This window comes from Colletotrichum karsti (assembly GCF_011947395.1).
Source record: "Colletotrichum karsti strain CkLH20 chromosome Unknown Scaffold55, whole genome shotgun sequence".
Lineage (NCBI taxonomy): Eukaryota > Fungi > Ascomycota > Sordariomycetes > Glomerellales > Glomerellaceae > Colletotrichum > Colletotrichum karsti.
In genome coordinates, this window is record NW_024065955.1 from 12,262 (window position 1) to 33,359 (window position 21,098).

The 21,098-nt window shown below is 54.4% G+C and overlaps 5 protein-coding genes across 5 annotated transcripts; 3 read left to right on the forward strand and 2 right to left on the reverse strand.

Annotated features, from left to right (window-relative positions):
* Positions 1–1,118: 1,118 nt before the first annotated feature.
* CkaCkLH20_12147 (uncharacterized protein) lies at positions 1,119–2,267 on the forward strand (the record flags this gene model as incomplete). The annotated part of the gene is made up of 2 exons (XM_038894860.1): positions 1,119–1,269; positions 1,357–2,267. 2 exons carry the CDS (start codon positions 1,119–1,121, stop codon positions 2,265–2,267), a joined length of 1,062 nt encoding a protein of 353 aa, XP_038739761.1.
* Positions 2,268–4,438: 2,171 nt separating this feature from the next.
* CkaCkLH20_12148 (methylenetetrahydrofolate reductase) lies at positions 4,439–6,356 on the forward strand (the record flags this gene model as incomplete). Its single annotated transcript, XM_038894861.1, has 2 exons — positions 4,439–6,137; positions 6,187–6,356. 2 exons carry the CDS (start codon positions 4,439–4,441, stop codon positions 6,354–6,356), a joined length of 1,869 nt encoding a protein of 622 aa, XP_038739762.1.
* An 833-nt stretch (positions 6,357–7,189) lies between these two features.
* Positions 7,190–12,166, reverse strand: CkaCkLH20_12149 (RNase3 domain protein; the record flags this gene model as incomplete). The annotated part of the gene is made up of 5 exons (XM_038894862.1): positions 7,190–8,761; positions 8,812–10,374; positions 10,431–11,384; positions 11,440–11,543; positions 11,593–12,166. 5 exons carry the CDS (start codon positions 12,164–12,166, stop codon positions 7,190–7,192), a joined length of 4,767 nt encoding a protein of 1,588 aa, XP_038739763.1.
* Positions 12,167–13,567: 1,401 nt separating this feature from the next.
* Positions 13,568–14,668, forward strand: CkaCkLH20_12150 (tor signaling pathway regulator; the record flags this gene model as incomplete). Its single annotated transcript, XM_038894863.1, has 1 exon — positions 13,568–14,668. The coding sequence occupies one exon, from the start codon at positions 13,568–13,570 to the stop codon at positions 14,666–14,668; it is 1,101 nt and encodes a 366-aa protein (XP_038739764.1).
* A 430-nt stretch (positions 14,669–15,098) lies between these two features.
* On the reverse strand, positions 15,099–18,201 carry CkaCkLH20_12151 (uncharacterized protein; the record flags this gene model as incomplete). The annotated part of the gene is made up of 2 exons (XM_038894864.1): positions 15,099–16,733; positions 16,786–18,201. The coding sequence occupies 2 exons, from the start codon at positions 18,199–18,201 to the stop codon at positions 15,099–15,101; spliced, it is 3,051 nt and encodes a 1,016-aa protein (XP_038739765.1).
* Positions 18,202–21,098: the final 2,897 nt, after the last annotated feature.

The window sequence follows — 21,098 nt, forward strand, 5'->3', positions numbered from 1 at the left end:
CCGCTCTTGTGTTTTTCTGATTTTGATAAAAGTTATGGCCAGCTCAACAGGCTGTGTTAAAAATGGGGATGGAACGGATGGCGGTGATGAGATGCTCTTAGACGTATCAACACGTATACCCAATAAAGACGTAATGGAATGGAACGAAAATCAAACCTCTTCGGCCAGTGACTGTTGAATGTTATCTTCATTTCAGCTTTCTTCTCATTCTGACCGGTGCCATTGGCGACTGGACCAAGGCGGACGAGTGTTCTGCGCATTAGCAACTGATATAGCTCTCTTTCGAGCGTCTTCAAGACACACCTTTTCGGAACCTTCAGCACTGCTGGCGACGGCAGGATCATGTCTAAAATAACTCGGTTGCTGTATATGGTATGGCGGTGAAAAAGTCGCCGTTACGTGCTTACGTGATGCGGCAGTGCTTTTCGGCAAGTTTTCCGGACATGGGTGTGAGTCTCTTCTACTCGACCAAGATACAACGCAGTCTGAATGTCTTGCACAAGAATCCGATTCCAGCAAGGAAAAGCCTCGTCATTCAGACTCATTGAGGAGTGACTGAGATGTTGCTTTGCTGACTATTACTTGACTTGCGATTGTCCGGCGATGATGGCAGGGAGAGTTTGATTTCCAATAGGCTCAGCCCTGCAATTTCTCAGTTATATCATCGATCAAATACACGCTCGGAGAATAGTTACGTTGAAAGTTGCGTTAAACAGTGCTCCGATTTTGAACACAAGAAAGGGTATGAGAGACGCTGGTGGACCACGTCGGAAGACGACTGGAACGTCTGTCTGGCTTGACACTGTAACGAAGTCGAAGTCACGCAGAAATTGCTAAGGAGGACATCAGACAATGCGGAGTCCTGGCGCAGAATAGGGTACACTCTTATCCGTTATGCTTACACCGTAAACATAACGCACACTTTGACACGGTGTAAGGCAACGCCGATTGATCAACATTCTTAAATAACATGCTATCGGTTCGATGGCAAACGTCCCTTTAACGGAAATGATAGTGTTTTACCCGTTGAACCACCACAGCCCCCATCAGCAGTCCGACAAACCCGGTCTGCCTTCCTATTGACCTCTATCAAAGACAGGGGTCTCACGAAGCCGAGCATGACAGACGCAGCCAACCCCACCACTTACATCCGCCCCAGGACACGGCAAAGAGTCCACAAGGCGCCTCAGTCTCTGGAGGTGCCGGACATCGAAGACGACGCCCCCGAGAGGAAAAGGGTGTTGAACGTCCTGGCCCAGCGCAGATACCGTAAGCTCACCGCTCCGTCGCGCCCCCCCTGGGCGCCTCATTGGCCGCCCTTGCACGTCTCGAGCCGTCCAGACTGACCCAGAACAGGAGAGCGCAAGAGGCAAAACCGTCTCGCCAAACAGAAGCAAGGGGCTGCTGGCTCGGAATCCCAGGTGTCTCAGACAGTTCCTGACCGCCCTGCACTGCCGGTATCTGAGGCTGTCAACCCGATCGCGGGGCATGCAGACGACATCTTACCGTTCACCGGCGATGCAGGGGACGCTAGCGCGGCGGTGGTGAGTCTGGATGCGGCCGTTGCCTGGCCGGGCGATCTGTCAGACGGCACCGCCATGACGGATTTCATGTTCATGCCGATGCTGGATCACGGGATGAGCGGCGACGCGGCGGTGGCGGATTCGTACAGCTCGCGATCGACAATCGACCCAGCGTCTCTGACGACCAGCTCGTCCTCATCGCCGTCCCCGGACAGCTACCTGCTCCCGATGAGCGACCTCAAGGTGCTCAACGGCCTTCTTCGCATAGCGACGAGACTCGGGTCGTACTCCGTGATGTGGGACCCCGCCGCGAACTCGCCGTTCAACCAAGGCGCTGGGACGCCGTCGGCACTGTTGCCCGAGACGTGGAGGCCCACGGCGACCCAGGCCCTGACGCCTCATCATCCGATCATGGACTTCCTCCCGTGGCCGGAGGTGAGGGACCGCATCATCAGCTTGTTCAGTCTGCCCGACGCGGCACGACCGCCGGCAGCCCGGGGCCCGCTTGGGCTTGTCAACTTTGCATACGACTTGGAAGATTCGTCCGAGGGCGCGCGTATCTGGGGCGCAGATCCGTACGATGCTTCGAGCTGGGAGGTCGGCCAGGTACTCTTTCAACGGTGGTGGTTTGTGTTTGATAGGGGCGTCATTGAGCAGAGCAACAAATGGCGTGAGTTGAGAGGAGCCGCGGCTTTGCACATGCAACCCGGGAGCATTGTGGATGATTTGTCCGATTCCAGTTGAGGGAATTAAGTTGCATACAGTAGATTTAAGTGACGACAATACTGTCTCAGGTTATGATGATCACGACCACCTCGCCAGAGTTGAATATTCGTATGGGAATCGCGGTATTGGGAGATATTGGCATGGTCAAGTTGAAATGGTTGTCACACTGGAAGCATAGGGCAATGCAATTCACCGCAACATCAGAGAAGACGGCTCAACCAGAAGAAGAAGGCATAGCCGGAGACAAGTTAGCAGCGCGACATGCAGCAAGCAGGTCGGCGGGCTAGTGCATGTAGTCGCGGGTTGAGAGAGGCAAGAGCAGAGCTCATTGGTCTTGTTCGGAAGCGAGCGCGCGGGAGTGGATGAATGGGTGAATGCAACTCGAAACTGGCAAAGGCAGAGGCAAAAAGTGTCTCGGACTGAGAAACGAAAGTTTGCCAGTCACTAGTTGGCTGCTTCTCGAAGAGAGACTGGACCGGGACTGGGGCGGGATCTCGGTGCTGAGGCCGCTTTTGCGAGTCGGATTCGGAAGTCCCAGTGGCTCGGAGACTTCGGCCGTCCATGTCATACTGCGTAACGGAGGTTGAAGTCGCCGATGTATCAAGAGGGCCAACCCCCGATAAGTCAACCTTATTAGTAAGTGGCATACGTAGCCTTTAAGGTCGGTAGCATAAACACAGAATCCCATTGCGTCTGGGACAGCGTTTTGCAAGTCGCACAACCGGGACTGACAGTTGCGGGCTGCAGCCGCGGTTTGTTCAACCGACCAGGGATGAGTTGCCCAACAACCTTTGCGGCGACTTTTATAGTTGGTTTGACAAACATGGAGGTGTGTGAGTCGTGGTACTCTGTAGCAGTGCAGTGCAGGCAGTACTGGGTAGTATGTACTACACAGGACAGGAGCGGTCTCTTCCCGAATTGCGTGCTTTCTGTGTAGTTGATTCTGCCTCCGTCTCTGCGCCGTTTCCCCAGAAGTTTGCGCGGTGTAGTCGACAATTGAACCAATGGCAGAAGGGATTTGTAGCATGGCATCCAGGGATGTGTCATTGATAGGAGAAACAGAAACAAGACAGTGAAAAAAAACAAAAAAAAAAGAATTAAGCGGGTATCTGGAGATGGACGGGAGAGAAACGGAGGCTGGAGATGGCCGACGACGGCTCCGTGCGCGGTCCCTGGTCGCTGTTCAAAGTTTCGGAGGGGGCAGAAAGGCGTGTCGTCATTGGCAAGAGGGTTGGACGGAGGGACCTGCTTCAACATTTGTGAACCGGGTCTGGCGGTGAAGCATCGCCCCGAGGCGAACACCGCCTTCCCGGCACGGCATTCTGCCGCACATCCCGCAGGAAGGAACGGGGCACCGGGGGCCACAATGGAGGACACTCGTGGATGATGGAGGGGTAAGGTACGTTCCCGATGCAATTAATCGCCAAAGCGGGACATGTTCCCTCCATCTTCGGAGCTCAGCAGTCACAGTACCTTACGTAGCAGCCACCAGCAGCAGCACCAGCAGCATCATGCGTTGGTTCCCATGCTGTGAAAACAGTGTTCCTACGTCGCTGCACCCTCCCACACCCTCCCACGCCTCGCTTCTAGTGGCCGCTGCCCCTCCAAGTGGGGGTCCATGGCTACCTTAAGTACCTTTCCTGGTGAGGTATGGTGTGCGGTGGTGCTGTGCCACTGGCTCTTTGCTATCCTCCGGGACGTTTCCCCCAAAATTTCCATTTTCTTCCCATCTTCAAACCTCTGCGTTCTGGACTCTTGAACTACGTTGGAAACTTGGGCTGTACTTTTCCACACAGATCCGGGGTCGGTGCTAGGAGACAATCACTACATTTTTCCAGAGAGAGACTGTCTTGTAAGTTCCCAATGATCCCTTGCTTCACTTTGTCTAGCTTCCTTCCTCCGCCGTGCCTTAACCACGCGGTTTACCCCTCGATCATTCCTCCTGCACAGCCAGCCATTCCACCCATTACTTCTATTTGCCATCCCGCGTGGGCTTCCCTCCTGGTCTACAAAGCCTCTGCTTCTCCTCCTTCGCCGTTTTTATTCCGCATAGTCGGTCCTCCAAGCCAATTGACTCTAATAATCCTTCTTCCTAGCACCCTACGAAATCAGAGTGCCCTTTGGTGGCCTTCACTTGCACATCACCGTTTTGAACCACCCCGAGATAATCCCCCGCCCCAACCGCCAACATGCATATCAAGTCCATGCTCGATGAGTCCCGGAGGACGGGCGAGCCCTCCTTCTCCTTCGAGTACTTCCCTCCGAAGACCGCCCAGGGTGTTCAGAACCTCTACGACCGTATGGAGCGCATGTACGACTTCGGACCGAAGTTCATCGACATCACTTGGGGCGCTGGTGGCCGAATTGCCGAGCTCACCTGCGAAATGGTCCTCCAGGCCCAATCCGTCTACGGCCTCGAGACCTGCATGCACCTTACGTGCACCGACATGGGCCTGGAAAAGGTCAACGACGCCTTGCGAAAGGCTTACAAGGCCGGCTGCACCAACATCTTGGCCCTTCGCGGCGACCCTCCGAGAGAGCACGAGAAATGGGAGGTCACCGACGACGGCTTCCGCTACGCGAAGGACTTGGTGAAGCACATCCGTGCCACCTACCACGACCACTTCGACATCGGTGTTGCGGGCTACCCCGAGGGCTGCGACGACAACAAGGATGAAGACCAGCTGTTGGACCACTTGAAGGAAAAGGTCGACGAGGGTGCCACCTTCATTGTCACCCAGATGTTCTACGATGCCGACAACTTCATCCGCTGGGTTGGCAGGGTGCGCGAACGCGGCATCACCGTTCCCATCATTCCGGGTATCATGCCCATTGCCACATATGCCAGTTTCTTGCGCCGCGCCAAGCACATGAACTGTAAGGTCCCCGACGACTGGATGGCTGCCCTCGAGCCCATTAAGAACGACGACGTGGCTGTGCGTGAGATGGGCAAGGGTCTCGTCGCCAACATGTGCCGCAAGATCATTGCCGCCGGTATTCACCATCTGCACTTCTACACTATGAACCTGGCCCAGGCCACAAGAATGGTCCTTGAGGAGCTGAACTGGATGCCTTCGTCCGAACGCCCCTTGAAGCACGCCCTCCCCTGGAAGCAGTCTCTCAGCCTCGGTCGCAGAGACGAGGACGTGCGTCCCATTTTCTGGAAGGGCCGCAACAAGTCCTACGTGCTGCGCACACAGGACTGGGACGAGTTCCCCAACGGTCGCTGGGGTGACTCTCGCTCGCCTGCCTTTGGCGAGCTTGATGCCTACGGCATTGGTCTGACGGGTACCAACGAGCAGAACCGCAAGAAGTGGGGTGAGCCCAAGTCCATCAAGGACGTTGCCAACATCTTCGTGCGCTACCTTGAAACCGAGATTGACTCGCTCCCCTGGAGTGAGGCCCCTCTCACCAGCGAAGCCGACCACATTCGGGAAGAGCTCATCGGCTTGAACAAGCGCGGTCTGCTCACCATCAACTCTCAGCCTGCCGTCGACGGCGTGAAGTCGTCCCACCCGGTCCACGGTTGGGGACCCGCGAACGGCTACGTCTACCAGAAGGCCTACCTCGAGCTGCTGGTTCACCCAGACCTGTTCCCCGAGATTGTCGCTCGCATCGACAAGAACCCCGACATGACCTACTACGCGACTAGCAAGAACGGACCGCTGATGTACAATGCATCCAACGACAGCCCCAACGCCGTCACTTGGGGTGTCTTCCCCGGCAAGGAGATCGTGCAACCGACCATTGTCGAGGGCATTAGCTTCATGGCGTGGAAGGATGAGGCCTTCCGCCTCGGTACGGACTGGGCGCGCTGCTTCGAGGCTGGAACTCCCAGCAGAATCCTGATCGACCGTATCATGGACTCATGGTACCTGATCAACATCGGTAAGTTCATGTGACAAACAACGAATCGACTTACACTAACTCATACCAGTCAACAACGACTTCCACCAGAAGACTGCTCTTTTCGACTTGCTCGACGGTCTCTCCGTGAAGGAGTACACCGACATCCCAACTGAGCCTCAGGCCCAGATCAACGGAGCCAGCAAGGAGCATGCGACGGAAGTACCCAACGGTACCACGGGAGCTGCCGTCACCGCTTAGGTGACTTTCATTTCTTGTCTTAACTTACTCAACCCCCTTTACATTTTTCTAAGTATGCATCATGAGCGGCGTTTTCAACAGGTCAAACGGATGGAAAAAGGGGGCAACTCGTGTTTTTTCAACAAAAAGGCACTTTTCACATACAGTCATCCACAGCGGCATGTAAGCGGTAAACGCATGCGGCAGTGGGTGAAATCTCAACAACACACAAATCAAACCTCGGAGAAGGGAGAGTGGAAGGCTTAGGACGGAGCATGCATATATCTCAACGATACCCCCAAAGGACTATGAAGGTTTTTTCCCCAACGAAAAAAAGTCTTGGAAGCCGCGACAAGAGCTAGGAGTTTCAACACGGGTCTGTTTTATAGATGATTTCTTTCATTTCTGGATTTTATTCTTTTACATTTAATGGCAGACCATGCCATAGGATGGGAAGAGATGACGATGAGACGTAGAATGGATGGATATGAGAGGAGACGATGGAAGTGAGCGGAGGTAGCGAGAAGATGGGAACTGGTTGACTAGAACTTCGGCTTCGGCCGTTGAGTAGTAGTCTTTCTGCGAAGCCGAATCAACTTGGGCTTGATTGTTCCCTTCAAACTATTGCTTTCATGTTGGGAGGTCTGCGTGATCGCCATTGTGATGGACACAGACCTCACGTTGAGAAATGCCGCTTTACTAAATCTAAGTCGCTCCATTGTTTTGTATCTACTCGCGGGTTTGTACGCTATGGATGAGCCAAACGACCCAAGCAAATCAGAAAAGTCAACGCTCCCAGATTCTGCAAACCCGGGCATCGCAAGTAAACCCCCGGAACACATCCCTCGATCTCTCTAAACCGCAGTGCCATGGTCAACAGTGCCCGCTCCCTCCTCCGCCTTGCAGGTGCAACCGAATTCCCGCTTGTAATCCTCTGCACTCATACCCTCCAGGCTGGCAAGAGCCACCTTCGCAGCCGCGACCTTGGCGTATCGTCCGCTCTCTGAAGTCGCGTGGAAACGAACACCGCCGTGCAGAATTACTCCGCAGAGAACCTTGGTGTCCGTGAGGGCACCGATTCCCTCCTCGACTCCGGGGGCGACCTCGGTCACCATCAGGCGCCATTCCATGCAGCCGAACTCCTCGCTGAGGAGGTTGCTGAGCTTCGTGACCGGGTGGCGGCTTGCGAACGAGTCGTAGAGAGCCATGTCGGTGAAGAAGGGACGGATGTGCTTGTCGAAGAACTTGCGGACCTCGTCGTAGTTGTACTCCGAATCGACAAAGATGGCGCCGACGTACGCCTCGAGAATGTCGGAGAGGTACTTGGGGGAATGCTTGACGGCGGTCCAGTAGTCCTGAGAGAACATGCCGTCTTCGCCCTCGGCCTCGGCCTTTGCGAACTCGAGCGAGGACACGTACTCCTCCTTCTGATTGAACATTGAGGAAGTGCTGACCAGCATGTGCTTGTGAAAGCCCAGCTTCACAGACAGACTGGCGAGGAACTGGTTGCTGACCATGGCCATCTTGTGCTCGGTGAGCCACTGGGGGTCTGCGTTGGGGAACTTGTTGAAGAGAAAGTCGACGCAGACCATGTCAAGCAACGCATCGCCCAAGAACTCCAAGCGCTGGTAGTTTGGCAAGTTGTCGTACGCTCTCGGGTAAGAGGGGTGCTTGAAAGCACTCCGCAACAGGGCAGGGGACTTGAACTCGTATCCCATAGTTTCCTTGATCTGGCTCGCGACCTCGCGTTGCATCGCTGTCTCCTGTCTGAACTGCCAAGTCGGGGGGTTGTATGCGGCGTAGTAGTCTGTCCAGACGTTCATGCGGTGACTCTTCTCCTTGACCATGGCAGTCACTGCGCGAATGGCCATGTTGAAGTCACCAGAGTCTGCATAAGTGAGATACGATGCACCAATGAGCGCCTCGCAGACATCAGCAATGGACTTGTCCGCGAGCGCGTGGGTGCTGAGGGGTTTTCCCTGCTTTCCTCGCTTGAGGGTCAACCCTTGGGGGTACCAACTACGGCGATCAAAAGACTGTGAGCGCACGTATTCCTGAAGGCCCCTATCAACTGCTTTGTTGAAAAGGTTCTGATTGCAGATGAGAAGCATTCGCTGGACGTGGTACTGAAACTCGTCGTCATCTGGCCTGGACGTGAAAATGGCGATTGTCGTAGCCATCTTCAAGAAGCAGTCGCCGAGGAACTCTAGTCGTTCGTAGTTATTTCCCATGCCGCTCTGGAAGTTGATCTTCTCTTGGTCATGCTCATCGCTGTTGTCCGAATCCTTCGTCATCGCTTCAAGCGCTAGATCAGGACGGATTTCGAGTTCCAGCAGCTTGCATGCATCAAGTGCGATCATGACAGAGTCAATTCGATGGATGATGGCGGGGAACGCAAACGCCATGACCGTTGTCTCGATCGGAAGCTTTGACTGTTAGTTTATGCCTTTGATGGAGTAGAATGATTGGGACTTACAGTCGAAACTCTCATCGGCTCCAGAATGACCCAACAGATGCGCGACTCTTCTGCCGTATCTTGCATAAAGTCGTCGAGAAGGTTGCGCCTCAGGGAGACAACTTCAGCCTCAACAACCGGCTGAGTCTGTCGCCAAGTTCTCTTCTTTCGACTTCTTGCCCACAGACTGACGCTGTACTCAGTGATGTTCTTCTCCACGTCCTTGTCTTTCCACGACTTGTGGCCAGGATCAGGGACGCCGGGAGGAACCATGTCCATGGGTTTCATGTCCTTTCGAACTCCACGTAAATACAGCTTGCGAGATCCTGAATAGGGATCAGTGACAAGTTTGTCCTGGAAGAACTCATGCGGGGTATCATCGTCCCACTCCAAGTACTCCTTTCCCCTTGTTTCCCGAAGATGATTCCAGTCAACCAGCGAGGCGGCATCGTCAATCTGGGAAAGTTTGACTGAGTGGGAGACAGTAGTCGGAGCAAGGAAGTAGGGTACATCGGCGATGGGTGCCTCATACTCCTTGCTGAAAACGTCCTTGAAGACGCGGAAGGTGAACTCCTTCAGAGCTTCAGCGTCGTCAGCGGTCACTTTCACAGGGAAGGGCAAGGAAACAGGGTGGACTTCCGAGCGTTGATCGTTGCCAAAGAACAGCGGAATGGCGGGAAGATCAGGAAACTGCTCTCTCGTGAGGAGAATCAAAGGTCGCGAGGCCCGACCCATAGCTTCAGGCGTCTCAAGCTTCAGGACAGTGACGTAAAGCAGGTCGACGGGGCCCAACTTGGCCCAGATGCCTGGCTTCGACCGCATGTTGTACTCCGCACTCTTCTTGGAGCTGACAGCAAGTCTGGCGTTGCGCATGACGGGGAGTTTCTTGACAAACGTTGGGTTCAAGTGATGATCGATGTACTTCTTCTTGATCAGCTCCTTGCACATCTCGAACGCAGCCGAGCAACGTGCTGCTTGTTTGTTCTTGTGAGGGAAGCCGGTCATGCTGGTAATAGGCGATCTCGGAGGCAGCTGAACTTCTGCAAGGAACTTCTGGCCCTGGTTGATCACCACGTATTCGGGCGCCAGTACCTCGTCCTTGTTCTGACGAAGTGACGAGACGAAGTTGGATAGAACCTCAAGGCTCGACATCCATGTCAACCTTGCACCAGACGACTCTATGACATAAGTCTTGTAGTGAGATTCCCCGGCAAGCACGCTGGCACTGACGTCCAATCCGGCAATCTTTCGATCTTCGGGGAGAGCTGCGCAGAAACGTCGCAGCGTGGACTGGTCATACCCTGCCTGCGCAATCGTTCGACTATGTCTGCCGTTGCCCCCTTCGATGAACGTCAAGTATTCGGAGTTGTCTTGACGCGCCCGTCCCTTTGATTGAATGTACTGAATGGCAGACCGATAGAGGTCAAATCGGATGACGAGGCTACAGCCAGGAATGTCAATGCCCTCTTCGGCTACCTGAGTCGCGAAGAGGCAATTGATATCGCCGTGTCTGAACTTGGAGATGGTCCTGGCCTGTTCCGCAAAGGACATGTTGGCAACTCCGCCATCTGGGCGACTGCCGATCTAGACAGAATTATTAGCTAGTCTTCCTTGATGGTACTAATAATGGGACAGCTTACCAACACGGCTGGATTGAGGTAAGGCAGTCTCATTCCCTCCTGCTTGAACAAGTCAGTGAGTAGAAGTGCTGTCAGTCGCATGTCCACGAAGACGATGCATTTGCGATCTGTAGGCTTAGTGTATCGGGCCTTCAGCTCCTCCCAAAGTCGTAAAACCTTGATGGAAACGTGGTCGAGATTCGGTTCGGCAGGCTTGAACTGATGGTCCTTCACGGTCTCCCTCAGTTTTTGGACGGCTGCCGTCTCTTTGCCGCTCATGTCGAGACCGTAATATGTCATGTCGGTCCTCATTGTCAGTCGCGAGATCGTCGTGTCCGTGAGAAACAGCTGCCACAAGCGGTCGGAGAGCCATGGGCCAAGAAACGATGTAGACTGGCGCGCAAAGAGCAGCTCTTTGCCAAAGTGGTAGTTGTGCCGAACAAGACTGCAAATCTTGCGAAACAACTCGGTCTCGAATGGCATTGGTAGAGTGCTGTAGTGAACCTCCTTTTCCGTGATCTTGCGGACATGTGGTTTCAAGGATATGGCGTCTTCCGGGATTGTGGCGATACTACTATGTAGGAGACCCTCAAGGCGCGCAGCCGCTATCTTGACGTCGGTTTGAGCGTCCACGGGGGAGGCGGTCATGCCAAATATCTTTGGCCTCTTTTCTCTGTCCGGCTCCTTGATGTAGTAGTCCTTGATGATGCGGGCGTAGGGATGATCTTTCTTCGTGTGATGCGCCTCGTCGAAGATGAGCAAGTTGATCTGTTCCATACGGATGTAAGAATGCGCAAGGCACTTCTGAAGGATGGCTGCAGTGCAGACCACGACGCGGTATTCCTCGAACTGCTGGTTCCAAAATTCGTGAGACCACATTGCGTCGATCATATCTCCGCAGAATCGGGCCACGGGGTGGTCCAGGTTGCATTCAAGGACGGCATGTTGCTGGAAGACGAGGGATACTTTGTCGACCTGATGTGTGTAAGCTTCAGTCAGAGAAACCCAGCCGAAACTTCAAACGACTTACCAAGAAGAAAGCAATGCGCTTCGGCTTCCCGATCGCGCGATCCTCGACTTCCTTTTCCAGAACATGCTGCAGCAAAAGTGCAGCGATGAGGGTTTTTCCAGATCCTGCTTCGGCGTTAGTGAAACGCTGCCATCGAATTGAGAAAGAGCATACCGGTATCCAGAACTGCAATGATGTTCTTATCCTTTGCTCTCTCAAACAGCTCGATCTGGTACTCGCGCGGAGACTGGATGGTCTTCTGGATGTCTTTCTTGATAAGACCGGCCACAGAGAGATCATCGATCAGTCTTGCCTGAGTCTCTGACAAAGTCGCGGTCTTTGCGAAGTCCTGGAGAAGGGCCTGGTCCGCCCGCTTCTTCTGGGAGATTGTTCGGGGTTGCTCCGGGTTCAGTTTCCATTCACGGTACGCATCCTCTTCCTCATCCTCGTTATCTTCGTTGTCACCAAGTTGGTTCTTCTCGAGCTGCTCCTCAGCATCATGGAAGGAGTCATCCTCTGCTTCATGAAAAGAAGGAGACGAGGGGCGGGTTCCTTCCGAGTTCTCCCGAGAGCTTGCAGTTGAGGAAAACGGTGTGTCCTTGGGTGATGGGTTAGATGAACTGGTGTCGGTCTCAATGGTTGAGTCCGTCTTCCAGGGCCGCGACCGAGACATGGGGGGTGTGGTTGGCTCCATGACCTCGGTTGAGCAGCCGGCGGCTACGGCTGAGGCTTCCTTCGTCACGAGCATAGTGCTGTATCTGATTAATACCTCCGATCGGTTGATGCTCTTTTTGGGGTGAGAAGCTTAGTTGGATGGATGAGAATGTGTTACTGAGAAGAGGGTTAGCGATGAGAAGCTGAGGTTGAGGAAGGTGATCTCACCGGAGACTTCCTGAAGAAGGGACAAGCAGTGTGAAGTACGTAACTTCAAGGAAGGCGCAACCCAATGATTCAAAGTTCTGATGTCAAATGTAGAGAAAAGACAAGACAGGTCTGACGGGTGGGAGAGGAGGTGGTTGGGGCCCTCACCAGCGCCGCACCCGTTCTAATGTAGAAGAAGGATGGGGGAGAGTTCTGACGAAGTGGGTGGAAACGAGGGCCTGAATTGACTGGGTTCACACCGAACTTCAACACCAAGATTCTATAATGGTATCTCGTTGATACCTTACTATAGGTCTGGTGATGTGAAGTTGTTGTGATGTGAGTGAAGGGTGTTGGATTTGGGTGTGGAGGGGATGAAGTGAGGTATGGAAGGTAGAGACCGCACTTAAGTAGGCGGATTGCGAAGATCTAAGCCTGCAAGAGACATAAGAAGGAAGGAAAGAATAGAGCGAGACGACGGGGAAAGAGCAATCCAGAGTAAACTTAGGATTCAGTCAATCTCTCTGGTTTTCTGATTTGGAGCCAGGCTCGGGTAGCAACATAAGGGCAAACGGATCCAATACAGCAAACATAGAGCTGCCCGAGTTCCTGCCAATGAAAGGAAAAGTTGAGCTTGGCCTGATTTCTGGCTAAATATTCCATTTTCAATCACCACCACAGGCTGCCTCCAGCAAGACAAGTTAGTTCACGCAGAGAGCACCGTCAAAGCTACTTCACTACACCCAGAGGGCCAGGCCTCGTTATCATAAGTGAAGTGGAAACAAGTAATCGTAAACAGCAGAAATTTCAAACCAGGGGTTTATGAGTTGAGTTGAGTTAAAATAAAGTGCTTCGGCACATAATGCAAGTCATCAATACTTTCGCCATAAAGTGAGACTCGCTGAAGTCAATTCCAACCCGGAACTCTGTGATATTGTTGACCCCTGCATGTACCCCACTGTTCTAGACGCTAATGGAACATTAGATAAGATAAGAAGCTAGACCCTGGGGCGGGGCACCCAACAATCCCATCGCCACCAACCTAAGAAACGTCGGGGTCTAGTCGTGATACTTCCTTCCTACGGTTGTCGAGGTAGCGTTGGATTGCTAATTTAGCTCCAACCGTCACGCGCCATCAAAAGCTTCCAATCGCCTCCAGCCCCTCAAAAGACCTGTACTGTTCAGGGCCTCTCTTTTTACCCTCTGATACCCACTTCTCCTCTGCCTACCCTTCCATCCCCTCCGACAAACCACCTTGCTCGAATTCACGATACCCTAAACCGCCAGCATGTCGGACGAAGACAAACCCCAGACTCTGAAAGAGGTCTTCGCTTCGGCCGAGAAGAAGCGCCTCATCCTCGAAAACTCCTACGAAGCCTCCTCTCCCACCTACCACGACGACCTCCGCACCGCCATCACCGAGTACGAGTCCTGCCTCGACATAATCTCCCGTGTCGCCCTCTTCTCCCCCAACGAGTCGCTCGAAGACCTCCCGACAACCTCCCTGCCATACCTTCCCATCACCTTCCACCTCGCCGAGTTGCACCAGAAGACCCCCTCCCGCCGCCCCATCGAACGCCGCGTCGCCCTCGAACGCGCCCGCGAGTCCTACGAGACCTTCCTCGGCCTCCTCGACTCCTACGACCTCCTCGACGGGCCCAACAAGAAGCTCTACTCCCAGTACACCGACGACCCCGTCGCCTTCTCCACCCTCGGCGGCACCGACCCCGCCAAGCGCCGCGACGTCAAGATCGCAAACTTCAAGGCCGAGAAGGCCCTCAAGCAACGCCTCGAGACCCTGCGCCGCGACCCGCGGTACCAGGACGACGAGGGCGACGACGAGATCGTGCGCGACCTGCACCTCGCGCACGCCGCCTACGCGGCGCACATGGCGTTCCAGGGCCTGGAGGGCATCAACCGCGAGCTGGACATCCTGGCGCAGGCCACGGTGCCGCTGATGCCGTCGCCGACGTCCGTCGAGGACGACAACCGCCGGCGCGCCGAGGACCGCACCGCCGAGGGTTTCACGGACAGGCTGGAGGCGCCGCGCCGGCTGCACAGCATTTTCGGGCAGTCCGGCGGCCCGCTGCTGTCCAAGGAGGGTAAGCCCCTGCAGCCGTTCACCCTCGTGGGCAACAGGCAAGAGATGGCTGCCAACGTGTTCCGGCCGGGTCACAACCTGCCCACGATGAGCATCGATGAGTACCTCGAGGTGGAGCGCGAGCGCGGCGGTATCATTGAGGGAGGCGGCGACGCGAGCTGGCACAGGCCCGAGCCGGATGAAGATGATTACGAAAAGGCGGACGAGGAGACGATGAAGGCGAGAGCGTGGGACGAGTTCGTCGAGGCGAACCCCAAGGGCTCTGGAAACACGCTGAATAGGGGATGAAGAGAGGGCTCGGGCTACTGGAGTACATAGGACGGATGGGAGTTCATGCATAGACGGAGGGAAAATACCACAATACGATGAGAAGGCTCACAGTTTGGCGAGCTGGAATACACTGCATTAGCTGCTCGGCTTTCGGTTCCCGAAGGCATCTGCTCAGACTATTATGAAGGACCACAGCTTTCCTCACAAAAATTATCCTTTCAATTTATGTGTACGAAGTTGCTGTACAAAGCTGCCTGTCATCTGCCTGAGTGTCTGTATCATGAATGGTCATTTGCCCCCATGTTGGGGAGCAATACTTTTTCAATGCCCTCGAGTGTAACATCCATCGTCCATGCACATCCTGTGCTATCACAACCCCCCTGAACGCCCAAAAGAGATCACATCATGCAAAACAGAAAATATCAAAGCCAAGTCCTCAACGTGAAGCTCAAATCAAGACCATGTCATCATCAGAGTCGTCTGCCGTGGTCGTCATAAACTGATCAGAAAAGAAGGGCGCCTTTGTGGCCGACGTCGTGGTGGTTGGCTGCGCGCTACTCGAAGAGGACTGGGTGTCGACCTCAACCGTGGGCTCCGGAGTCGCCTCCCGGGATCGGCTATCCTCAGGACCAATCTCCGTCATGATATCATCCATATCGTCGTCCTCCTCCCCATTGTCGAGGCCGAAGCTCGCATCGGTGTCCGACTGATCGGGGGTTTCGTCGAGCACCAGTCTCTCAACAGCATCACCGATCGACTGCCCGTCGGCGGGAATAGCGTACTTGGCTTGCGCGAACTCTGACCCGCCATCTGTGAACGACTCAGAGTGGATGGAGACATCGTCCGCGATGACCCTGTTCGGGCCGTACACGGTTGAGATGCCATCCTGGACATCCACACTGCCGGGTCCAACGGTACTGCCACCGTCCAGACGGAGCTGCCTAAGCTCGCTGCTCATAGATCCGGCCACGCTCGACGTGTCGGACGGAATAGTAGCCCCCGTGTGGTAAGCTGGTCCAGGTCCCGCGGGTCCGTAATCGGCGGGTGGAAGAGAGGGTTCAAAGACGCCGCCGGTGCCGTCGTCGTTACCGCCGGCCCAGAGAGGGAGGAACTTGAACTCATTGTGCGTCAGGTTGAGCAGCAGATGCGATGACATGAACATGGGGATGCCGAAGTCGGCGCGGATGAACTCATAGCAGTAGGGGCGGAGGAAGTGCTTGAGATCTTGCTCGAACTTGGAAACGTTGAAAACGCGACGTCCGGGGTCCAGTGAGATACCGGGCGGCGCCCGCGCGGGCAACACCGGCTGCCAAGTCGGGTCCTGCCTGAACTCGGGGTGGTGGTGCATCACGATCTCCACGGCGTACCACAGCGAGCTCGAGAGGCTGTGGAGATTCTTTCCCGTCGCGAGGAATGTCATGGTGTCCCCGAGAGTGCCCCATCTCTTGCTGATACTCTCGTATACGAAGGGACAGAGGGCCTTCTGGACGTCGTTGAACTGGTTGTAGATCAGTTCGAAGCGATGGAAGTGCTGAACGTCGACGTATGTGGCGCGGTAGTCGTCGATCCGTATCAGCTGGTCGCCGTCAAAAAGCTGGTTAAAGCCTTCGCTGATGACGAGGCTTTTCCAGTTATTCTCCAATGCAGAGCTTAACTCCGTTGCCTTGGCAAGTGCGTTGCGAACGGCAAAGTGGCTGGAGATACTTTTGAGCATCTTGATGAGGCCTTGCAAACGAGTCCACTGGGGGTTTTCCAGGTCGTCGTAGATAGTGGGACTCGTGAGATTTCTCACGGAACGAGTGACGCGCTCGACCATGGCGCGGGCGGCATGCTGGATGAGGTTGTTGAGGTCGTCACCGGGGTCATGGCGCCGGCGGCCAAAGACGGTGTAGGGAGCAGCTTTGGGAATGCCGTTGGGGGCTGCGGCCTCTTCGATAGCCAATTCATTGACCAAGACGCGGAAGGCGCACTGCGTGATATCATCCAGCTTCAACGCCACACCGATTTGCAGACTCTCTTCCGGTAGGACTTCGACGAGAACGGTATTGCTAGGGCTCATGAGCCATTGAAGAACCTGATCACGCTGCGACCCAAGTCAGCAAGAAGCCCATGGGTAATGAGGAACGTGAACTTACAATGGCATCCGTGCAGTCCAGGATCTTCGCCACGGCCACCAGCGTCCAGACTCGAGGGGCAGAATCCAGGAGCACTCGCTTGTCGGCAATAATGCACATCAGTCGGAGAATGTTGACGCGATGGCGGACAGGGCAGTAGTCGGGAATCTGGCGCCAGGTAGGGATCGGATCAGGGGCTGTTTCTCCCGTCGACTTTTTCATCAGCAACCTCGCAGCAGCTCCCTTAACAGAGTAAGATGCTTTCGCCGGAGCCTTGACCTCTTCAGGCAAGCTGTCTTGCAAGCTCTGAGCGATTGCCCTCTCGATGGCGCGGTCCAGCTCGTCGTCTCGAAATGCGTTTGTGTCTGGCTTCTTGTTGTCGGTGTTAGCGACAGCTTCCATCGCCAAAGCAGCGTCAACTTTGGCTGCAAAATCCTGCGGTTCATCCCTCCAGCAACAGCAGATGTCGTCGTGTCCGCGGACAACGTAGTCGTCGACACCGTGCTTGTCGCCCGCTGTCCACCAGTTAATGATGCCGGGCGTCAGAGAGACCTCAGTCATCTGGAAGACGAGATCGTCTCCCTCGGAAGGCGGGGTTAGATCGAGGACGAACTTGACGCCCTCGGGAAGCTTGTTGACCAGCTTTCGGCGGCGCTGAATGCGGAACTGGTAAGACGGGTTGAGCATGTCTGCAAACTTGGACGATCCGGTGCCCAGGAGCTTCTTGGAGTCCATGCGGAATTGTACCGAGTCCCAGTAGTTGACAGAGCAGTCGACATTATCAGCGGCATTGCCCACGGGAGCCGGGAAGTCGACAAAGATCAGAGTATCACCCTCCGACAGCTCATTCTGGATCTTGTGAAGAAGGTACTGAGAGTACTGTCGGTCCTCGGAGTGCGTCATGTCGCGTTTGGCTGAATTGATCATCGGCACAGACGGTCCGGATTGAATGAGAGACGGGAAGGGTTCGCTGGGCGGGTAAGGCGTGGGACCGGAGATCTCGTGCTCAGTAAGTGTGCCTCCCCATGGATCTTGTTCAAAACCATGGTGTTCGGCGTCTTGGTTTATCACAGCTTCGTCGAGGTCGATAAGATTGCCTTCTTCTGAATCATTCGGGGCCGCGGAGCCGGGAATGGCGGGTGTCGGCCTGGCTGAGTAGTTCTTGAACGGGAGGGGGGCCACCTTGGACTTTTCGTACTCGTCCAGGAGGACTCGCCAGCGCTCACGTTGAGGAGATCCGTCGTTGGCTGTATCAACGGCACGGCGGCGTCTGAGGCCCTCAGGGATTTGGTTCGCCGCAAGATCGGTGACTTCGTCGAGATCGACATTGTCTCCATTCTCCGCGGTTCCAGGGCCGGTTTCGTTGGGAGACTCATAATAATCATCCCAAACCTGGTCGGACCAAGGGATGGGTCTGTCCATGTTCCGGTCTGACATCTTGGTGTCGCAAGAGTCTGGTGGGATGACTGTGGCTTCGGGCGCAAATGAGAGACGCCTGCGTAAGGACCGCCCAACGAGGGTGAGAATGTCGAGTTGCGCGACCTTTGCGGCAGAAGGGGAGTTGTGAGGAGGGGGTGCGGGAAAAAGATGTGAAGGAGAGCTAGTCGACAAAGCTCGTTATGATAAAGTGAAGCAAAGTCGGCTTCCTGCCACGCTTCAAAGGTCTCAAATCGGGCGCACCGAGTGGGAGGGTCAAAGTCGGGGTTGCGTAGCCTTGTCCAGGCAGCAAGGCCTCGAAGAGTCAGATGTCGAGGCAGATGAGTCTAGGCTCCCCACCTGGGCAGCGACCAGAGCAACAGTCTCTATCACGTATGGAAAAGCTCTAGAAAGCTCAAGGAATTGGGAATTTGGTCAGGGCTGGGGCTTTTTTTTTGTGACCAAATCTGTAAAAATGTCAGTCGTAGAAATAACGACCTCAAGGGTGTGAGATTCAAGTGAGGCTCGAATACCTACCAAGCAGAGAGGGGTTTGTGAGATAAGATATGGACGCGTCTCACAAGATGACTTGGGCTGAGGTACTTCTGTGAGAGTGTGGCGGTTCCGATGCAGGCTGGCGCAGGCCCTGGCGCATCAGCGAATGCAAAGGCAGAACCGAATTGGAAGACGAGGCAGCGAGGCAACCCGTGACACTCGGCATCGGAAATGTGATAGGTGCTTTGATCCACGGGTTGATTTGCATTCATTGACTCGATTCGCCCTTCGTCACGCTAGGTAGCTAGGTATCTCGTAGGCAACTCGTAAAAAGCAGAGTAAGCAATTCTCAGTGGATGAGAGTGATTGAGCGGCCTCATGAGGACCACGAGGCCTTACTGACGACAAGGGATGATTTCGAGACGCGGCCTCCTGAAGAATCGAAACAGAAAACTGGCGATTCGTCGAGGAAGGGAAAAAGAAGGATGCCTAGACGAATGATGCTGATCTTTTCCGGGAATGATCACCCAAAGTCTTTGCAATGGAGGAAACCTTCCCGCCCAATTGCCGTTGCAAGCCGCTAAGCCAAGTCTCTGTCAAAAGGTCTGTTTGTCCCGCCAAACACCCACGTCAAAAAAAATCACAGCTTTCATTGCTAACGCCAGGAACCAGTAATCTGCTCCTAAAACATGCCTCCCGTTTGCTGCCTGTCATCGGCTGTGGGGTATCGCGAATCGTGGACCCCCCGGGCCCCGTCCCGGCCGGCTCTTAATACTAATTAGCGGGAACCTCACTTGCCGCTTCTGGTAACCATCAGATCCCCACTCGGCCGGGGCCTCTCGTCGCCGGGAATTTAGGAATCTCCGAGTGGGTTAGAATACAGACTGTAGGAATAAAAGTCGGGTTTCTCTAACACGATATTTCTTAATGGCTTGGAAATTTTATCCGACACGATCGGTACACAGAATTCTAGAGCTGAAGAGGCATTCCTAACAGAGGTAGCGAAGCGGTCAACCCGGGTACAACTTTTATCTCGTACTCAAACTTCTCAGCTCAACTGCAAGGTAAAGCCATTTTTTCATCACCTAGAATGACTCAATCGATCTCATCTCTCAGCTCTCCACGTTAAATAAGCTTCTTCAAACATGCTGTTTCAAGCTACAAGTACATACCCCCAAACTCGTCAAGAACTGCTCGATAGACACTTTGCGGACACTAACCGTAAATCAAATCTCTTCAAGCACCAGTCCCTGTAACCTGTCAAATTCCAAACTACAAGAAACATCCTTGGAACACCGCAACTCGGTCCAGCTCAACTCTTCAGCCCGGAACCCCACATGTCGAGTTTCCTAGGTTCTTAGGCCGAGACCAAGATTGCTACGGCTCCCCCAACCCAACTCATCGGAGACATCGGCTGAAATCCTTCCAACTCTAAACACTCGGCTCCTTATCATCGAGGAACGTACTGTCACGAGCCGACGAGGTTTTCTTCCGAACTTCAGACTGTCAGGAATCCATCGAAATGATCTTCAAGTCCCTTGTCCGCGTAAAAACGCTTCAATCCGTGCAGCTTCTGGATTCGGGTTAAATTCAACATCCAACAACCCAAATTCTCTTGGAGGATCTCTTCCTTAAGCATGTAAACCGATCCCACGAACGTTAGCCACGTCGCGTGCGCAAGCCAGCCAAGCCAACGCCGCCAAAACTTACCGCGTTATCCAGTCGCCAACCCATCTCCCCTAACCCTCCTCCCCTCATCCTCCTTCCAAGAGCCCAACCAGCAAACCCTTGTCACGGCAGTCGTTCGTTACGCTTCATTCTAGGTTCCGCAGTACCTGATTAGCGTCACTAAAAACCACATCTTCCCCGAAATCTGGTCACGCAAATGATTCATCCAAGACAAGCTTCCCCATTTCCCCAACAAAAACACATATACACACAACTGTCCCCGCCCCTCCACATCCGCCCCATGATCCGGAGCTAGAGCTGTATGTGCCGAGGGAGGGAAGAGGGGGGGGGGGATGGCAAGCTCTGGTCCTACTTAACACACACATGTCTTCCTTTCACGACTGGCAGGTTGTTAATCTGACTCTTCTACAAACGCGTATGCTCCCCACAACTCTGTGATCAAGCTGGTTTAGCAATAACATCTACAACCGCACACTCGTCCGAGATGGACCCCAAGCCAACCATGACAGCATCCCAGATGCAGATGCGTCCGGCGTTGTTAGTCCGCCCTCCTCCTCCTCTCCCTCTCCGAACTGTCTCCATGTGTGAGAACCAAAGACTAACAGCCCCGGACACAGCCGTCACCGTGGTCTCCTCCTGGCCACCATGTTCATCACCACCGCCGTCGTCGGCATCAGATACCGAGCCAATAGCATCCGGACCAACGAGCTGAACCAGCGGTCACTTGCGCCGTA